The sequence below is a fragment of the Ranitomeya variabilis genome, chromosome 3 (genome assembly GCF_051348905.1).
Source record: "Ranitomeya variabilis isolate aRanVar5 chromosome 3, aRanVar5.hap1, whole genome shotgun sequence".
Lineage (NCBI taxonomy): Eukaryota > Metazoa > Chordata > Amphibia > Anura > Dendrobatidae > Ranitomeya > Ranitomeya variabilis.
In genome coordinates this window covers 473,011,365-473,032,846 of record NC_135234.1, presented here as the reverse complement: position 1 = coordinate 473,032,846, position 21,482 = coordinate 473,011,365, and the positions used below count along the sequence as shown (strand labels likewise).

The 21,482-nt window shown below is 45.0% G+C and overlaps 1 protein-coding gene across 9 annotated transcripts in view; it reads left to right on the top strand.

Moving 5' to 3' along the window:
- DMD (dystrophin) overlaps nt 1–21,482 on the top strand; it is a 3,762,639-nt gene that overhangs the window by 3,601,622 nt on the left and 139,535 nt on the right. For all 9 annotated transcript variants that reach the window (XM_077296691.1, XM_077296689.1, XM_077296692.1 and 6 more), the window contains one exon: nt 3,319–3,393. In XM_077296691.1, coding sequence (XP_077152806.1) covers nt 3,319–3,393 — 75 coding nt within the window. The remainder of the gene's footprint in view (nt 1–3,318; nt 3,394–21,482) is intronic.

Below are 21,482 nucleotides of genomic sequence, written 5' to 3'. Positions count from 1 at the left end.
ACGCCTTACAAATACTGCAGGAAAACTTTGCCCACATGCCGTCTGTATCACATGTGCCATAGGTGACTGTATCTTGAGTGAGAGGAAAAAAGCAATTTGTAAAGTTAATGTCTCCAGTCCCAATATTCGCGATCTGTAAGCCTGCCTCACGCATTTAAATTTGATGTTGTCCACGGGTGTCTCTATGCCTAGTGTAAGAGACATAACTGAGAACAAAATGTTCACTCCATAGGCTTCCAATTAGATTCTATGACATTTGGCCATTAGAAGACATGGTTACAGCTAACTGCATTTTGCTGAGATTTATCTGATTAAACAAGGGTGAAATTAAAGTGAACCCAGTCACATTATGCTAGGATGTAATGTTTTTCTATTAATATGTTTTCACATCAGATTAGGCCAGTGTATTTGATTTCCATACATTATCACTAATCAGTGTTGATATAAGCAAGATTCATTGTTGTCTAATTTATTAGCCGAGAAACGAGTCCATGAGAATCAATTTCTTTTCCTGTGAATCGGTGGGTCATATAATTGCACACAATCTCCCATTTACGATCACACTTCCTGAGAGGACACTCCATTACCCTCTGAATATGGATGAAAGGTGAAGGTGTCCTATTTGGGAACAGGTCAACAAAGTCCTCTCTCAGGATTTCACATTATTGCACTCGCTGGTGTTGAGTAAAAATGTTCAAACTTTTGAGTTTTCACCAATATTTTTGGTGTTTGTTTATTAGCATAAAATCTTTTAAAGGGAACCTGTCACATCCCCAAACGCCGTTAATCTGCAGGTTAATAGCGTGCTAAAGCTGCCTGGCAGCTGAACTGAAAGCGCGGCAAATAATCTTTATTCCTTTCAGCAGCCCCAGGCTTTCAGTCACAGGGACGTGACGGCGTGGCTTCAGTCCAGGTTTGCCAACATGAACATGTTTTTTTTTTTCTCGACCGCTTATCAAAAAAATCACAAACGATGTTTTTTACCAACACATTGGAAAACCATAATAAATCATTAAGACACAGTGATGCTTCTACAATTTAGATATGAAGACATCAGCTGCATTAACTGTAAAATGATAATTGCAGTTAAAATCTGTAAGTTTCTTCAGCTTCATAAAATCACGGTCGCCTAATTTTTATTTTTTATTTTTACGGACAGGACAAAAACATTCCCTACTTTTATGGAACGTCCTGTAATTTCTGGATTGTTGGCGCAACCCAGCTTCAGTCACCGCTCAGTATACGGTGAGCAGCAGGTGTACGTATGCCTCGGCACTATCACTGACATCCAGCTCTGCGCTGATACGCTGCAGTGATGGCTAGACGTCTATGTGCCAGGGCATTCTCCCAGCTGCCGCTCACCCTATACTGAGCAGTGACTGAAGCCCTGCCGGCATGCCTCTGTGACTGAATACCGGAGGCTGCCGTAAGTAATAAAGTCTTCCGTGCAACGGCAGGGCAGCTTTAGAATGCCATTATCTTCTATCTGCAGGTTAGTAGCATTTGGAGACACGGCAGGGTTCCCTTCTCAGCTTCTTTATGGGCTGTAGAATGACTGACTAAGGCTATTTTCACACATCAGGTTTTTGCCGTCGGGCAGAATCCGGCGAGTTTTAAAAAAAAACAGATCCTTTTTTTTTCCGCTGGATCAGTTTTTTTCCCCATAGAGTTGTATTAGCGTCGGATTGCGCCTGATGGCCACACGTTTCATCCGTTTTTTTTGCAAAAATTATTTTTCCAGCGGCCGGAGAAAACGTCAAAAGGAATGTTTTTTCTGTCCGGCGAAAAAACGCCCAGCGACGGTTCCAGCGATAACCGAATGAAACTGAGATGTGGAATGATGAATCCGGCCTCCGAATCTGGTTTTTCATGCATTCTCCATACAAATCATGCACATTTTCCGTTCTGGGGTGTCTTTCTCGATCTCTCGAAGTCCAAACTCTATCCCCGGGTTCATTGGAAAAAAAAATGGATCCAGCTAAAAGACGGATCTGTTGCATCAGTTTTTCACAATTGGCAACGGATCCGTTTTTTCAAAAATTTGCCGGATCCTGCCTGACGGCAAAAACCTGATGTGTGAAAGTAGCCTAAAAGTGCTAAAAAGAAAAGTAAGCCAAACCATAGCAAGTAGTGTCCGCATGGAAGTATAACAGATGAGCTACATTTCGATTTTCCTTGTGTCTGAGGCACTTTTCAGACGCTATTTTTGTGGATTTGTTTTGCAGTATTAGATGATGAATTTTTTTTTCCCTGATTTTGATTTTTCATAAAAATAAACATTTCTATAAATTTATTTGCAAATTTTGCTTTCAACTATTTTGGCGCATGCTGCAGAACAACTCTGTTGGCGCAGCTGTGTTTTGATCAGTGGATTTGCATCTTTATTTTCGTGGGTATAACTTTGTCACAGAGGGGTACAGAAGGCAACGGATCTTTCCGAAAAAAAACAGGAGTGCTCGGCTGTCTTTGGAGGAGTCAGCTGAGATAGGAAAAAAGTGGTTCTCCAGTGATGATAGAAAAACAGGTAAGAATAAAGCTTCACATTAAATGAAGCATCTTAAAAGTCCAACATATTGATATGACAGAGTGCCGCACTACAGAAAAAAAAATTGTTTTTGCTAGCGTGCCTTAGTCATGGTCTCTTGGTTTGAGCCGAAAAGCTTTTTTTTTTTCTGTAGTGCTACACTCTGTCATGTCGATAGGTTGGGCTTTTAATATGCTTACATAAATGTGACGTGTTATACTTTACCAGTTTTTCCACCATCGCTGGAGAACCACTTTTTTTTCCACATGATTAAATCTGCCTTGACTAGGACGTCTCCGTGCGGGGTATCCTGCTGACATGGGGCTTCCGATTTGCGGTGAGCTGACTCTCCATTGTTCCCTCTACCCCATTTATAATTATGTCAGCGGAGATAGTTGCAGACCTAACTGTCATCCAGATATCAAAGATGTACGGGGGGCTTAAGTTTGTGAAAAGCACATTTCAGTGGGGTGCTGTAGAATTAAAAAAACAAAACCGACCCAACTTGATTTAATTTTTGTTTTCTGCTTGGACCCTTAGGGCCTCTCATCGTATCTAAATGTCCCCCTTTTTCCCTGGTGCTTTGGTGGGCCAGTTCCACCCTTACTATAGAACACTGCACTAGGTTAACTGGTACTTTCATAAATCCGCATCATTTTGAGTTGGGTTTTAGATGCTACCGGGTATTTCCAGCTTTATCATGGCCTCCGAGCAGACCTGTGGTATGTTATTGGAATTGATGGGAATAGTCCCTTTATGCTTCTGCATTTAACCATCTTGTGTTTCCTCCTCAGCTGACTTAAACAATGTGAGATTCTCGGCGTACAGAACTGCCATGAAATTAAGGAGACTGCAGAAAGCGCTGTGCTGTAAGTACTCATTGTGTGCTCATTGTGTTCCCCTGTCGTACAGTCTCTAGCTTTCCAGTCCCTGCTTTTTCCTACATGAATTGACTTGCAAGTGCTTAACAGCTAGAGAAAAAAATCTTGTGGTTGTTGTGCCTCATAAATAAATTACCCACAGCAATGCAGCAGCTGGTTAATGATCTTTAGATTCCTGATTATATTTTCGGTTCTGTAATTGAGGTTGGCGTTAACATTTGTGCACTGAACTTTGTGATACACCTAAACAGTCAGATAACACTTTATCAGTTTTATGTCCCACTGTTTTGTCTCAGTCTCAGGGGAGAGCCATTATCAATCCTTAAAACTAGGAAACGTAGTTTTGTCTTATGTCTTAGAAGCGGATTCCAGCAAAGGATAATGGCTTAATTTCCTGAAGAGGTAAAGCAAAAATTAGTGAACCACAAACACAGATTTAGGCCTCTTTCACACGTCCTGATATTTCCGGTACCGGAAAAACCGGTACTGGAGATATCCGTGTCCGTATGTCCGTGTGCTCAAGTGGCACATCAGTGTGGCACACGTGCGGCATCAGTGTGCCGCCCGTGTGCCGCCTGAGGACCACACGGACCGTGCAGGAGAGACAGCGCTACACTAAGCGCTGTCCCCCCCGCATGTGGTGCTGAAGGCAGAATTCATCTCTTCTCCCCCAGCGTTCGTTGGAGAGAAGAGATGAAAGATCGATTTTTTTTTTATTTTTTTTTTTCTTGTGAAAATTAAATTTTGCATGTGCCCCCCGCCTCCCCCCTCAGGGCGCCGCCTGGCCCCTTGCCGCAGAAATACTCACCTAGCTCCCGCGATGTCTCCTCTGTCCTCTCCGCGCTGGCAGCTTCTCCTGTGTGAGCGGTCACGTGGGACTGCTCATTACAGTCAGTGAATATACCCTGACTGTAATGAGCGGTCCCACGTGACCGCTCACACAGGAGAAGCTGCCAGCGCGAAGAGGACAGAGGAGACATCGCGGGAGCTAGGTGAGTATTTCTGCGGCAAGGGGCCAGGCGGCGCACTGAGGGGGGAGGCGGGGGGCACATGCAAAATTTATTTTTCACAAAAAAAAAAAAAAAAACTTGATCTTTCATCTCTTCTCTCCAGCGGGGGAGAAGAGATGAATTCCGCCTTCAGCACCACAGCGGGGGGGACAGCGCTTACTGTAGCGCTGTCTCTCCTGCGGGCGGTACGTGCACACGGAGGAGAGTGCACACTGTTCTCCGTGTGCTCGTGTGCTTTCCGTATTGTGGTCCGTGCTGCCGGTCAAAAACGGACATGTCTACGTGTTTTCAGCACGGACATACGGTCCGTGTGAAAACACGCACATGTGCATAGACCCATTCATTTAAATGGGTCTACGTGTGTCAGTGTCTCCGGTACGTGAGAAAACTGTCACTACACGTACCGGAGACACTGACGTGTGAAAGAGGCCTTAAAGAGCAAGGTTTGGTTCAGAGAAGAGGGGGAGGGGCAAAACTTCTGAGTTGGCCTCTAACCATGTAACTCTGATTACAACTATGGTGGTGCGCCCTAATAGTGGATGTAGGAGAACCTCAGCAGGTGACTGCTCTCTTACTAATAAAAAAAAAAATCTCTATACAAAGACCAACACTGATATTACTGCCATATAGTGATCATATAATGGTAGATACCAGTCCTGCAGAACATAAGGGATTACAGTACAGTAACAGATAGACTTATAGCTGACGATGTAAACATAGGCTTAATAAGGAACTGAACAAATTTTACTAGGTCCAGATGGCGATGGCTAAGTGGCTGGGTCAGAACTCCGCTAAAACAGCAGTTCTTCTGGTGTGTTTCCAACATGCAGTAGTTATGGCCTACCAGAAGCATCCTTGTGTTAGTGAACCAGCAACAAGGTCATGTGTGTACAAGGCTCATTGATGTGCTTGGGGAGTGGCTCTGATCCCACAAAAGAAAGCTAGTGCTGGCCCAGATCGACATGACAACTTTTCACATTTCCAGCACTATCCCCAACCTGCACCATCTCCTTATCCTGCTGGTGCCCCAATGATAAAAAGGTGTCTGACACACAAGTCTACATTTATGAAGCAGTGTAGGCCAGATTTGGGTATTAACGGAGCCAGAAAAAAATGAAATGTTTTGCAAAGAGAAAAACCATGCAATATTTTTTGACTCTTTTTTTTGCCTTATTTGCTTAATGTTGAAAAAGTGGACATGCAGTACTTGGAGCTGGACTGAGTCATGATGCTATGCCTCGTACTCGACAAAATGTCACACATTCTGACTTACACCTGCCATGAGCTTGTGAAGATTTGTGTTTCATTTTCTGACTTTATATTTAAAGTGGAATGGGCTGTTTATCAAATTTGGCACAATTTACTCCTTTTACCTTTTCTTAGATTGACCAGTGTTGATATAGTGCCCTTGAAATCCGCTTTCAGGCAAAGTCATCTATCGGACCATATTGGGCAGGAATTTAAAGTAATGACTGATTGGTGTTATAGTGTGACACTGTCATACAGACGCATGTATTATTGCTTTACGTTGGCAAATCTGGTTGGAGATTCCCCTGGCAAATGCACCAAGCGTGAAAAGGAAACAATGTGTGCACAGTTTTATGGCTGGTTTCCGATCTCTGTACATTTTCTCGATTATGTGCACATAACTATTTCAATGTAGTCCGTCCCAAAAACGTCTAAGGCTCAACATAATTCAATCTGAGAAGGACTTCCGGAAATTGTAGAATAGTTTAAAGAGACAGCAGGAGTGTAGCCTCGTGATGGCTTCCCCACTAGCTTGTAGAAAGGGATTTATCACATTGAAAAGGCCTGAATGTCTGTGCAGTTACTATACGTGTGCCGCCTTCTTCTTGTAGCGCATTCACCTAATGTGCCGGAAGGTTTCTAGTAGTACAGCACAGTAAAAGCATTCACCCCTTTCAGTCTTTCACTTCTGTGTTGTGCAGACATGAGATGTCAGGCAGGTAGAGAAAGCTTCCTGGGGGGAGGTCGACATGCTATTACCATGACAACCAAAGATTTTCCGGGACCATGATTACCACTGCCAAGGCAATTCAGTGATTTTGTCCACTCTATAAATCAAAACTCTGGAGTGTGCAAGTGTTTCTAGCTGTAAACATGTAATTAAGGGATATTTCACCAACATCTTCATGGATTGTTATGCGCTGTTGTGTTTTCTGTGAAGTCTTTCGTGTTTTTATTTTGACGCATGTGTTTTAGACCTTTTGAATCTAAAAACTGATCTTTCTTCAATGTCTGAAAATTCTCCCATTGCCGTTAATTGAATATTATTTATATGATATGCTTCATTCGTCTTCAGTTGTAGAATCTACACTGGTGTGCACAAGAGGTATTGATGCTGATGGACCAGCGTGGTCTGCAAACATTTGGCTTCTTAGATACACTCCTCAACGTTGCGACACCAACAAGAAAAGAAGCCGAAATATGGAACTCATAGGATCGATAGACATGTCTATCTGTTTTGCTATTTAGAGTATGCTCACGTCTGCTTATATAAAATAGGTGAGCTTTTCGGCCAGAAAAGTTGGTGTCATGCGTGTTTTTTTTCTCACCTAGCATCTATATGCCATGCGAGTGTGCCTTTTTCCCTCACCTAGCATCCGTATAACATGCATATGCAATCCCTATGCAATGTATTTAACATTGCCTTTTAGATACAGTAATTGTTATTTCAAGCTAGTCTTCCAACTAATAAAACAATCTTATATACAGATATAGATAGAAATATATTAGTGGGATATATAATTAGTGCTTTGTGTGTGTAGTTTTCTGTACTTGTATTTAGCTAATAAGTAAGTAAATAACTAAAGAAAAAAATCGTGTGGAGTGCCACTTATTTTTATTAACCAACTGAGGAAAGCAGACAGCTGAGAGCTAATTAATATCAGCTCACCGCTGTCTACTTAGCCTGTACTGGTTAATAAAAAGGGTGTTCCCTCCCAAAAAAATGTGAGGTGTTCCAAATATCCATGTCCCCTTCGCAGCCTGTTAATATCAGCCCACAGATGTCTGCTTAGCCTTTGTTGGTTATTAAAAATAGGAGTGACCCCATGTAATATCCCTTTTTAACAACCAGTAAAGGCTAAGTAGACAACTGTGAGCGGATATTAATAGCCTGGGAAACTCCATGTTTATTGCCCCCTTCTCAGACTAATTAAGACTAGCTATCAGCTGTCTGCTTTCCCTCAGCTGGTTAAGGAGGACCCCACCACATTTTTTTCTTTTATTTATTAGCTAAATACATGTACAGAAAGCTACACACACAGCTGTGAATTTACTGTACTTGGCTGATGAAATGTCTGGGATCCTATGAGATAGGAGTGTAAAAATCGGACAACACATGCTTGGTCCGTGTGCCGTGCAATTTTTTTTTTCTTGCACCCATTCACTTGCATTGGTGAGTCTAAGCCATTTTACAATACCATACGCAGCATGCTGTGAATTTTTAAAATTTTCCTCACCATAATTCCATACAACTAGGAAAAGGAAAAACTGGGAGATGAACACTGCTTAATTGAGTTAAATCGCTGCGAGTGCAATTTTTTTTTTTTTAAATATATTCTTTCTCACCTTGCACTCACCGATTTTTTTTTTTTTAATATGCAGATGTGAACGAACCGTTACTTTGAGGGCAGCAGAAAGCTGTGTGCTTGTTGTTTTTGTACAGTGAGTTTTTTATCAGCAGGAAATTATCACTGCCAGACTAGGTGCCCCATGAATCCTGATCCAACTTTGCACCCACCCACTAATTGGGTTCTTACTGGAAATATACAATGTAAATAGAAAGCTGCTAATCGGGTATGTGGGCTGGGTTAGCTTGTTGAGCACTGCTGCATGGTACATCTGAAAACTCTTCTCACAATCATGGTCTCTTTAACATCATTATTATGCCGTTCTGAAATGAGGTAGCAAAAACCTGCTGACAGATTCCCTTTAGTGATATGTCAATGATTAAAAACTGTAAACATTTTCGAAGCCTCTCAATTTTATTTATTATGAAGCACGAGTCGCACAGACAAAAAAAAACAAACACACAACTTTGGCATGGTGTAGACCCCTTCTGGTGCCTTTCGGTTAGTGTTTGATGTCCAGTTTCACTTGCAATACAAAATTGATCACTAAGGGTATGTGCACACGTTGCAGATTTGTCTGCAGAATTTTCTGCACAGAATCTACATTTCTTGGCAGAAAACGCAGGTAAAAATCCGCACGTTTTTGATGCATTTTTTTTGTGCGGATTTTCATGCATTTTTCATGCGGATTTGTCTGCATTTTTGTAACCTAAATAAAGATCTATTATTTAACAAAAAAAAAATTGTGATGTCATTTTTGTCCAACCTCGTATTTTACATACTCCGTTGAACAATAATGTTTACACACACGCACGCACACGTTAGATAGGTAAATAGATCATAGGGAAATCGTAGATAGCTAGATAACAGATATATCATAGATAGATGATATAGATGATAGATATATCTATAGATAATGATAGATAGATGATACACTGCCTTGCGAAAGTATTCGGCTCCCTGGAACTTTTCAACTTTTTCCCACAGGCCACATATGCTTCAAACATAAAGATAACAAACGTAAATTTTTAGTGAAGAATCAACTACAAGTGGAAGTGTTTGAAGCATGATATGTGGGAAAAGGTTGAAAAGTTCCAGGGAGCCGAATACTTTCGCAAGGCACTGTAGATAGATGATAGATGGATAGATAGATAGATAGATAGATAGATAGATAGATAGATAGGTGAGTGATAGGTGAGTGATAGGTGAGTGATAGGTGGGTGATAGGTGGGTGATAGGTGGGTGATAGGTGGGTGATAGGTGGGTGATAGGTGGGTGATAGGTGGGTGATAGGTGAGTGATAGGTGATAGATGATAGGTGGGTGATAGGTGATAGATGATAGATGGGTGATAGGTGATAGATGGGTGATAGATAATACCAAGGCTGATGTTTAGTAATAAGCCTAATAAAATGGTACATAAATAGTTACATAAAGACACACACACAAAATCTGCACGCAATACCTTTAATTTTTAAAAAAGGGGAAAAAATGGTGTGGGCTCCCGTGCAATTTTATGCGCCAGAGAGGGAAAACCAACGGCTCGGGGCCGATGTTTCTAGCCTGGGAAGGGGTTAATACACATGGAGCTTCCCAGGCTATGAATATCAGCCTGCAGCTGTATATTTAGCCTTTACTGGCTATTAAAATAGGGGAACCCCACCAAAAAAAAATGACGTAGGGTCCTCCTATAATTAATAGCCAGAAAAGGCTATTCAGACAGCTGTGGGCTGATATTCATAGCCTAGAGAGGAGCCATGGATATTGCCCCCACCCCGGCCACAAATACCAGCTCTCAGCCACCCCAGAAATGGCGCATCTCTAAGATGCTCCAATTTCGGCACTTAGCCTCTCTCTTCCCACTGTCCTGTAGCGATGGCATATGGAGTAATAAGGGGTTAATGTCACCTTTGATTGTAAGGTGACACTAAGCCCGGTTAGTAATGGAGAGGCATCATTAAGATACCGATCCATTACTAATCCTATAGTAGTGAAAGAGTTAAATAAAGACACAGCCAGTATAAAAGTATTTTAATATTTTTAATTTCACCATATTTACAACCACGCCTAATTCCCCAAAACCATCGATCACCTGCAAATTATAAAAAAAAAATAAATAAACCAACGGTATACTCCCTGGTCTGATGCAGTCCAATTAATAACGAGTATCGCACAACGATCTCCCCTATAGAGCTGTCACATCAGGAGATGTGACAGCTCTATAGGCCTCCAGTGACACACTGACAGTAGACAAAGGCTCCTGCAGTGTTATCACTGAGGGTTCAATGGCACTGCTGCGTGGGAAAATTCTCATGCAGCGGTGCTGCAAGTGACACTATGAACTATACTGTGATCACAGCGGCTTAGGGATACAGTGCAGAAGGATACCTTCTGTCATTGTATCCCGGAACCCCTGGAGAGCGGTTGCATCTGCCGATGTGACAGCTCTCCTCGGGAGATTGTCGCGGGACACTCATTATTAAATGTATTACATTGGATCAGGGAGTATACTGTTGGTTTATTATTTTTATTTTATAGGTGATCGAGGGCTACCTGTCACTGTAGCAGGCATAGCCGGATGGGACTAGTAGTCCCATCGGATGATGCTTGCCTACACCCACACACACACCCACACACACCCACACACACACACACCCACACACACACACACACACACACACACACACACACACACACACACACACACACACACACACACACACACAGCCCCACACACACACCCACACACACCCACACACACCCACACACACACACACACACACACACACACACACACACACACACACACACAGCCCCACACACGCACACACACACACACACACACACACACAGCCCCGCACACACGCACAGCCCCGCACACACGCACAGCCCCGCACACACGCACAGCCCCGCACACACGCACAGCCCCGCACACACGTACAGCCCCGCACACACGCACAGCCCCGCACACACACTCACACACACACAGCCCCGCAGACACACACAGACACACAGCCCCACACATCTTCTCCGCACACACATTTTGTTTTTACACTTCAACACAGTAGCCGGATGATGGGACTAATACTGTCCCATCATCTGGCTACCTGTCACTGTAGCAGGCATAGCTGGATGGGACTAGTAGTCCCATCGGATGATGCTTGCCTACACACGCACGCACGCGCGCACGCGCGCGCGCACGCACGCACGCACACACACACACACACACACACACACACACACACACACACACACACACACACACACACACACACACACACACACACACACACACACACACACACACACACACACACCCCCGCACACACGCACACACACACACCCCCACACACACACACGCACACACCCCCGCACACACACACACACACCCGCGCACACACACCCGCACACACACACACACCCGCAAACCCACAGACACACAAACACCCGCACACCCACAGACACACAAACACCCGCACACAGCTCCGCACACGCATTCTCCGCCAACACACAGTATTCGCCCACACTCCACCTACACACTTCCCCCCCCCACCCCCCACCCGATCTGCAGCGTTTCTCGCAGGCAAATCCGCAGATCTTTTTTAAACCTGCGGTTTTGCTGCGGATTGGCCTGACACAATGGAAGTCAATGGGTGCAGAAACGCTGTAGAGCCGCCAAAAGAATTGACATGGTGAGGGAAAAAAAGCTGCGATTCCGCTTTTTTTTTTTTTCTGCAGCATGTGCACACCAAATGTGAATTTCCCATTGACTAGCATTGCTTGTCCACTACTGCATGTGTTGCGATTGTCGAACAGCTGTGAGACATGCAGGTGCGGGGGCTCAAACATATTTTTTGAGCACGGTGAAGACACTTGGTTATCACATGAGCATGCTTGGATAACGCCTTATCTGAGCACGTTCTCTCATCACTAATGGCGGGTGTTAATTTTTTAATTTTTTTGTCAAGATTTCATTTTTAAGTGAAGTTTCAAGATTTTTTTAGATTCCTTGTGAGATAGTGACAAGACAACAGGTTGGAATTGTTATATTCACCTAAGATTTCTCTTATGTGCATACTAGGCCACTGGAAATAACTAATCCAGGAAAAGATGGGCGAGGTATAAGGAATCCATGAAATCTGGACTTCCTAGCAAAGTATATTTTGCTAAGAGCTTTGATAGCTCCTCCGATCTGGAGTTTTAGGGAATGATAGTCTAGTTGGCCTGCTTTTCTCTCTAGCCCTCAGTCAGTCCAGAGGTTGGGCTGATTTGTTACTGGGTTTAGATAGGTGTGTAATTTAGATGGACGAAAAACTGTCGGAAAAGGAAGAAAGAGTCTATTCCACTGCTAGTCTCCAGCTGGTGCTGTTTGTGTGAGGTAGCACACATCCTATATTGTTTCTTTTTCGGGTGGTTGGTAGTAGGCCACCTGTATCAGTGAAGCTAAATTCTAGTTAGTGCTCAGCCGAGCAGGAGATAATTTGGGTTTTGTGCCTGGATGGAAAGGCTTTGCAATTATTTTGTACATGGAGAGAGAACGAAATAGCCCTGTTTGTTCTGAACTTCTGTGACGCTGTCTGACTGCAGTGATCACATTTTGTCTACTGCGGCACGGCTACTCTTCTAAAACTTAAAAGAGCCGGTAAAAAGTGAGAAATAGCTTTTGACATCTCATGATGTTTTCTGTTACACATATGCAAATAGAAATTTGACATGCTGATCATGACGCTATAACCTACAACGCAGACCTCCATCCATTTCCTAGCTTCGTTCTAGCATTACAAGTTTTTTTTTTTTTCCCTTTTGAATGGAAATAGACTTTTCTTTTTTTTTTAATCCTAGGGCAGAACGCCCTTAACTAGTTTCAAAGATTAATTCAGCTGAGAAACGCTTCTTGATGTTTGGCTAGAAAGCCTAGAGAGTACATACAATTTTGTAGCTATGGAAATCAATACATATTCAATGTTCTCCTTTATGTTTTATGAGTTGGAAATCCACTAGTTGGTTCTCTTCATAGCTAAACTGAGGTTATCATATATCCTTATTTTCAAATGTGTCTTGTTCCGATAGGCTTGATGGTCTGGCAAGACCTAAAAATTACATTTCATTTGGCTGTCAGAAGGCTTTGAACTATTGTAATATATATATATATATATATATATATATATATATATATATATATATATATATATATATATATATATATATATATATATATATATATATATATATATAATATATATATATATATAACGCTGGGAGCGTCACTCTGTCCGAAGCCTCTATAGACTGCGCAAGCGCCGGCGCAGTCTGGACCGCACAGAGCGACGCTCCCAGGAGATCGCGGTATGCGTAAGCGCTGAACGCACACCGCGATCTCCACCGGACAAGCAGGGACGAGCCAGGAGGCGGAGGGTGAGTATACTTACCTGACCCGTTCCACCGACGCGCTTCCAGGCCGTGACTGTCCCCCTGCTCCCGGAATCGGCGCCTGCGCAGTCCGCGCTTTCCGGCGCCATTTTCTTGAAGACACATTGCAGTGTCTTCAAGAAAATGGCGCCGGAAAGCGCGGACTGCGCAGGCGCCGACTCCGGGAGCAGGACCAAGAAAATGGCCGCACCCAGCACAGCCGCCGCGCCCAGCACAGCCACGCACAGCCGCCCACAGCAACGCACAGCCGCCGCACCCAGCACAGCCGACCATAGCCGCCCACAGCCACGCACAGGCGCCCACAGCCACGCACAGCCGCCGCACCCAGCACAGCCGACCACAGCCACGCACAGCCGCCGCACCCAGCACAGCCGACCACAGCCGCCGCACCCAGCACAGCCGCCCACAGCCACGCACAGCCGCACCCAGCACAGCCGACCACAGCCACGCACAGCCGCCGCACCCAGCACAGCCGCCCACAGCCACGTACAGCCACCCATAGCCACGCACAGCCGCCGCACCCAGCACAGCCGACCACAGCCGCCGCACCCAGCACAGCCGCCCACAGCCACGCACAGCCGCCGCACCCAGCACAGCCACCCACAGCCGCCGCACCCAGCACAGCCGCCGCACCCAGCACATCCGCCGCACCCAGCACAGCCATGCACAGCCACGCACAGCCGCCTACAGCCACGCACAGCCTCCCACAGCCACGCACAGCCGCCCACAGCCACGGACAGCCGCCGCACCCAGCACAGCCGCCCACAGCCACGCACAGCCGCCCACAGCCACGCACAGCCGCCGCACCCAGCACAGCCACGCACAGCCGCCCACAGCCGCCGCACCCAGCACAGCCGCCCACAGCCACGCACAACCGCTGCACCCAGCACAGCCACCCACAGCCGCCGCACCCAGCACAGCCGCCGCACCCAGCACATCCGCGGCACCCAGCACAGCCGCCGCACCCAGCACAGCCACGCACAGCCGCCACAGCCATGCACAGCCTCCGCACCCAGCACAGCCACGCACAGCCGCCTACAGCCACGGACAGCCGCCGCACCCAGCACAGCCACCGCACCCAGCACAGCCGCCCACAGCCACGCACAGCCGCCGCACCCAGCACAGCCTCCCACAGCCACGCACAGCCGCCTACAGCCACGCACAGCCGCTGCACCCAGCACAGCCGCTGCACCCAGCACAGCCACCGCACCCAGCACAGCTGTCCACAGCTGCCGCACCCAGCACAGCCGCCCGCACCCAGCACAGCCACGTCACATACAGCCGCCCGCACTCAGCACAGCCACATACAGCCGCCCGCACTCAGCACAGCCGCCCGCACTCAGCACAGCCGCCCGCACTGATGGGGGCGCAGGATGGAGCAGCACGTGATAGGATGGGGGCGCAGGATGGGAGCACATGACAGGATGGGGATGAGGATGGAGCAGCACATGACACGGTGGAGCAGCACATGACAGGATGGGGATGCAGGATGGAGCAGCACATGACACGGTGGAGCAGCACATGACAGGATGGGGGCGCAGGATGGAGCAGCACATGACACGGTGGAGCAGCACATGACAGGATGGGGGCGCAGGATGGAGCAGCATATGACAGGATAGGAGCAGCACATACCAGGATGGAGACCATATTCCAATATAAATGCTCGCCACCCGGGCGTAGAACGGGTTCAATAGCTAGTATATATATATATATATATATATATATATATATATATATATATATATATATATATATATATATATATATATTTTCCATTGCACAGATGAATAGAAAAAGTAATGTCTCTATGTTTCTGTGCACGCTGATTCAGTGAGGAATGGCTGCATTGACCAGTTTATATATTGTACTTGGCTCCTTGTGATGAGAATGATTGCAATGGTTATTTATCGCCTCAGCCCTTTTTACTATTCAATATGGCAATAAAAACCATAATAATTTCCCTCTGTACGAAAGAGTTATGCACGGCTTTTGCTGAAATGATGGGAAAATGTGAGCTGTTGAGTCGTACGCTGCAGGTAATGTGCAATAGAAGCAATTCATTTGGTACTATGGCCAAGAGCAATATTTATAGGGTGTGGGAATGTGGTCCTTTGTTTGCATTGAAAATGACTCTTATTCTCCATTATGTAATGATATGCTTACGTAGAATGGTGTTTTGTGCATATTTGTGGTTCAGTGAGTAATAGTACATTTACATATGATATCGATTTAGAAATGATGACATGTTTTTAATATATGATCCCAAATAGTGAAATATTTTTCCAGTAAACATACTGTAACAGAGTAACCCTATAAAATTATTAGTTTTTTTTTTTTACAGTTTGTAGTAAGGCACAAAAGCAGACAACATGGGTATTCCAATATTAGTTTTACCCTTCCAGAGAAACCAGTGTTTTAGCATTCAGGGGCAAAAGAGTTGGTAGTGAACCCAACATTGTAGTCACCCATTTCCCCAGGATGTTCCAACCCACTCAGAAAGCGGATCACAGTTTGCACGGAGCACATAGCTTTTACAGACTTTTTATTGGAAGGTTCAATACCTAATTGTTTCTGCAATACTATGTCCCAAATGGCTTGGATTTTCCTCAAATGCCAATTGCAAAACAAGTCCACTGCAAAACCTGCCACCTGTGTCTTCACCCTCCCTGTGCTCCCTTCCAGCATATACATACCTTTCAGAAATTTGGGTCTGCTCTCTTCAGTTGGGTACATGCACAGCCAACTATGATTCTTGTGACCACAGGAGAGAAGGCACCGATATCAAGACCCCTCTGTCTACTGCAGCAGCCCCCTTTCTTGCAACTGTATCACAATCACATTTTCCAGCAATGGCTCAACGCTCAACATGCTTGGCACCAATTATATCCATACATCTATCCAAGAGAACATCAGAGTGCAGCTTACCCCTTTCATACCCTCCTATACAGGACCCAAGTCACATGGACATGTCACTCAATTCCCACTCTCGCAGTTCTGGACACATTGTCATCTAAACCATGCCGAGTTCATGAGAAGGAAAAACCGCTATGTGCCAACCATCACAATATGTATTAAATATCCCGTTATTCCCAGAAATAGCCAGCCATATAATAAAGTGAATCACCCCTGTGAAGACTATCTGCAGTGACATTATCTCAACAGATACATATTTAGAAAGCTATATGCAACAATATAGATAGTGTGCGTGTGTATGTGTGTGTATATACAGTTGTGTGAAAAGTGTTTGCCCCTTCCTGATTTCCTATTCTTTTGCATGTTTGTCACACTCAAATGTTTCAGGTCACCAAATAATTAAATCAATTAAACGTTAGACAATGATAACACAAGTAATCAGCCTCTGTGGCCTTCCAGAAAAGGTGTGTATATACTGACTGACGATGTCACACTTAGATTGCACTCAGGTGGACTTCATTTCAGAAGTGAAGGTAATTGCTTACACCAGAAATATTTAGGGGCTTCATAGTAAAAGTGGTGAATACATATGCACCTAGTGGGTTTTGAAAGGGTGTATTGGCCTAAATCAGAAAATGTTATTGCTGAATTTGCCAGAATGGGAAAACAATGGAAAATGACCACTCTTATTTACGTACTCCCAGAGTTTTGGTCCTTCTAGAAGTCTACATTTATTCATCAGGTACTTAAGACTGTGACACCAGCCCCATCTGCAGTCTAGAGGTGAGTGACCGTGTTAGTTCTCGGAGGACTGCAAGGACCGAGCATTGTCACCTATGATTTGCCGCACAGGTTGCTAAACAACCACCCTGACATGCAGTAAGTGGCGAGCCATAAAGATGGATGTATATATGTGCTTTTCATCCTCGGCGTGGTTCTTGACAAGTGAGGTGCACACACAGCTTTCAGGTGACCCTACATGTATCCTCTTCCATATATCATGAGGTACTGTGTGTTTAGCAATGATTTTGTATAGCACCCAGCTATGTCCTGGCTGCTCAATCATGTTTTTTTAGAAGCATATGTTAATTATGGCGGCGCCATTGTTAGATTATTGAAAGCCACTGCTGAAATAAGACATACTGTATATGTGAGGTAACAAGTGCAGAGTATAGAAATCTGTGCATATGACTTCTCTCCTGTTTTCTGCTTCACTTGTATTTCTATGAATTTGCATGTATAGCTGAACAGATGGAGATAGCTTTGTTAAGTGACAAGCCCATAAAAATAGCTGCGGCTGCCAAGAGACGTCTTGGAACTGGAAGCCCTGTGTGTAACCGCTTTAGGGAGAGGTGCTCTCGGGTGAATTGAGCTGAGGTACACGGCTCCCCTCGTTGTCAGCCTCGCAGAATAAAGATTCATGGGAAAGGTGAACTCTTGGTAATCTGGTTACAGGGATACAGTCATATATTAGCGAAGTCACCAGCGTGCTGGAGGCAGAGAGAGTTATATCCTGCCAAATAATCTCCTTCACCTTCACTGGTAGTTGCTTCATGCCTTACATAAATTATTTTAGCCTGGGGAAATATATATTCTGTCCCCTTGACAGTGGAGGTTGGATTAAATCAATACTGAGGCATTCACTCTTCGTATAACTACGTGTAAAAGGTGTTCTGATATGTAGGGTTTTTTTTTTTCCTTTTTAAGCCTTGTTGAAGATTTTTTTTTTCTCTGCAAGCCAGTGTAATCCTTTAGAGGTTCTGAAACAAGGAACGTGGGATTTCAGAACCTCGAAACACTTATAAACAGCATTGATTCGTTTTATCAGGTGAATGTGTTATCTTGCTTGGCGTATTGATGGCTTTACTTCAATATTGTGTATGATTGAGAGATACAACCACATATTCAGTCACGGCTCGCTCCTTACTATAAAGGAGGTTTATTGTGTGTCTTTTTAGATCAGCTAAAAACATTGACAATCCTAGTCAGATGGTAAAGTGGCATACAAACAGGTGCAGCGAAACGTTGAGCACTGTGGAAGATTTGTAATCATTATTTTGCCTATTCAAAGTAGTTTCTATAAGTCTTTACACGTTGTAGCAATCATAATCAAATATCAAAATTGTTAGAAAAAAAATTGGATTAAATTCCCGTTCAAAGAATGCCCTCCAAAATAATATCCATAAATTATTCTTGGTCCGGTGTGTGTGCACGTGCAGAGAGATTTGCAGGATCTTGGTCCGGTATCCGCATCTGTATTCTGTGTCATCCGGACCAGGGCAGTGTGCCCTCTTAGTCGACAAATGGCCTCAATCTCTGCGCGTCTTGTGATGGATCCTGTTTTGTAATTGATGTTATTTCAATTGCCTTTTAGGCTGTGTGCACATGTTGCGTTTTTGTTGCATTGTTGACACATTTTTTTCTGTGCAGATGTGTCACTAAACCTGGAGGGTTTCCTAATGCCCGAAAGTGAATGGGAATCCTGAAGTCTCATGCACTCGTTGCTTATTTGAGATTAAGGGTATGTGCACACGTTGCGGTTTTTTATGCATTTCTGGACGCGCGGAATTGTCTCAAATCCGCAGTGCGTTGTGCACGCAATGTTAATGGGAAATTCAAAAACTCTGTGCACATGCTGCAGAAAAAAAACGCGCGGATTCGCAGTGTTTTTTTTAGCAGCATTTTTTTTACCGCAGCATGTCAATTCTTTGTGTGGAACTGCAGCGTTTCTGCACCCATTGACTTCCATTGTGTCAGACCAATCCGCAGCAAACCCAGAGATGTAAAAAAGATGTCTGTGTGGGTCGGCGGGGCTGTGTGCGGGGGTCTGCAGGGCTCTCCATGGATCTGCGGGGCTGTGCAGGGGTCTGCCGGGGCTGTCTGTGTGTCTCCGGGCTGTCCGTAGGTCTGCTGGGGCTGTGTCAGTGTGTGTGTGTGTGTGTGTGTGTATGTGTACCGGCATCGTCCGATGGGACTACAAGTCCCATCTGGCTATGCTTGCTAGAGTGACAGTGATTAGCACATTAACCAATGATGGGGATAGTAGTAGTCCCATCATGCGGCTAATGTGTTGAATGTAAAAAAAACAAAAAAAACCACATACAGTACATATATAGTTCATACTCACCGTCTACACCTAATCCCCGAAGCCCTCGCTCACCTGAAAGAAAATGTAAAATAATAAACCAACAATATACTCCCTGTGTCCGACATAATCCAGTTAATACGATTGTCCCACGACTACCTCCCATGGAGAGCTGTCACATCAGCTGATGCGACCGCTCTCCAGGGGCTCCGGTGATACAATGAAGGAGATAATCCTCCGCATTGTATCACTCTGCCGCCGACAGGTCACCGTAGTTCACTTGTCACTTTGCGGCATTACAGCATGAAAATTTTCTCATGCTGTAGTGCCGTAAAGCTAGAGGCTTATCTCCGATGACACACTGTGGGAGGGTTATCTCTGGTCAGTGTGTCATCGGAGGCCTATAAAGCGATCACATCTGCTGATGTGATAGCTCTATAGGGGAGATTGTCATGGGACAATTGTTATTAAATAGGAACTACATCGGACAGGGAGTATACTTTTGGTTTGTTTTTGTTTTTTTTCATTTTTTTGCAGGTGATCGATGGCTTCGTATGGATATAGGCATACAATAATAATTATGAAAAACGGTGTCGTGTTTTATTTAATTAAAATACTTTATTCTTATGTGTGTTTTTTTTAACCCTTACTATAAGATTAATAATGAATAGTCCAACAATAAAGAGGCAAGAAAATCCGCACCGCTGCTTGTCAAAAACCCATAAATTCCATATCACCACATAGCTGTATTTTCAATGCCTCAAAAAACTTTTTGTGCCACCTCGGGTGCTACATCCATAAACAAAAACATAGTCCAGAATCAAAAGAAAAAATGATGTGCACTCACCGGTCCCGTAAAATTAATTTCTTTTATTAGGACATTTGGCGGTTACAGACAGGGAGAAACGTGTAGGTGAAAGGATGACAGCTGTTTCGCACAAATGTGCTTCTACAGGTCCCAATCTTATTGACGCCTCTCCATTATAAACCAGGCTTAATGTCACCTTCAGGGCCGTATTTGCCACTAGGCACTTGAGGGCACGTGCCTAGGGGGGACGATGCGGGGGGCGGCACCTGAGCAAGTTTTTTTTTTTTTTCTTTAAGTTCTGGGTCACCTCCCGACCGCCCCCCAGCCCCCCCCCCCCGCCACCTGCCTGCCTCCCACCCTCCTTGAGGACGTCATACTCACCTACTCCAGCGATGCCTGGTCTCAGCGCCTGCAACTCGTCCTGAGTGAGCGGTCACGTGGTATGGGCATATTCATGACCTTAGTGAGCGGTACCACATGACCGCTCACGCAGGAAGAACGTGCTGCGCCGGGAGTCGGGACAGAGCTAGAGGGATGTTCGGCGTGGCCGTGCGGTGTGGGAAAGGCGAGTATGAGGGACGGGGGGACAGGGGATGGGGGGGTGAATGAGGATGGGGAGCCGAGCCATGCAAGATGGGAGCGGGGGGGAATTGAAAGATGAGCCATGCATACAGGAGGGGGGGGAATATGAGCCATGCATATGGGATGGGAGGGAGATGAGCCATGCATACAGGAGGGGGGCAGATGAGCCATGCATGCAAGATGGGAGGGGGGCATTATACAGTATTGAGCATCATGTGGGGTCATTATACAGTATGGAGCATCATGTGTGGCCATTATACAGTTTAGAGCATCATGTGTGGCCATTATACAGTATAGAGCATCATGTGTGGCCATTATACAGTATTGAGCATCATGTGGGGTCATTATACAGTATGGAGAACTGTGTGCGGCCATTATACAGTATGGAGCATCATGTGTGGTGGCCGTTATACAGTATTGAGCATCATGTGTGGCCATTATACAGTATTGAGCATCATGTGTGGCCATTCTAAGGTATAGAGCACTGTGTGGCCACATTTTTTTTGTTGTTTATAATTGTTTATGAAACCGTGTGATCAGCAGTGCTAAATGGGTGTGGTTGGGACGTGGATATGGGTGTGATTAGTTGTGAAATGGGTGTGGTCAGAGGCGTGGTCTAAAATTTGCCGCAGCGCACTTCGCGCGCCGCAAACT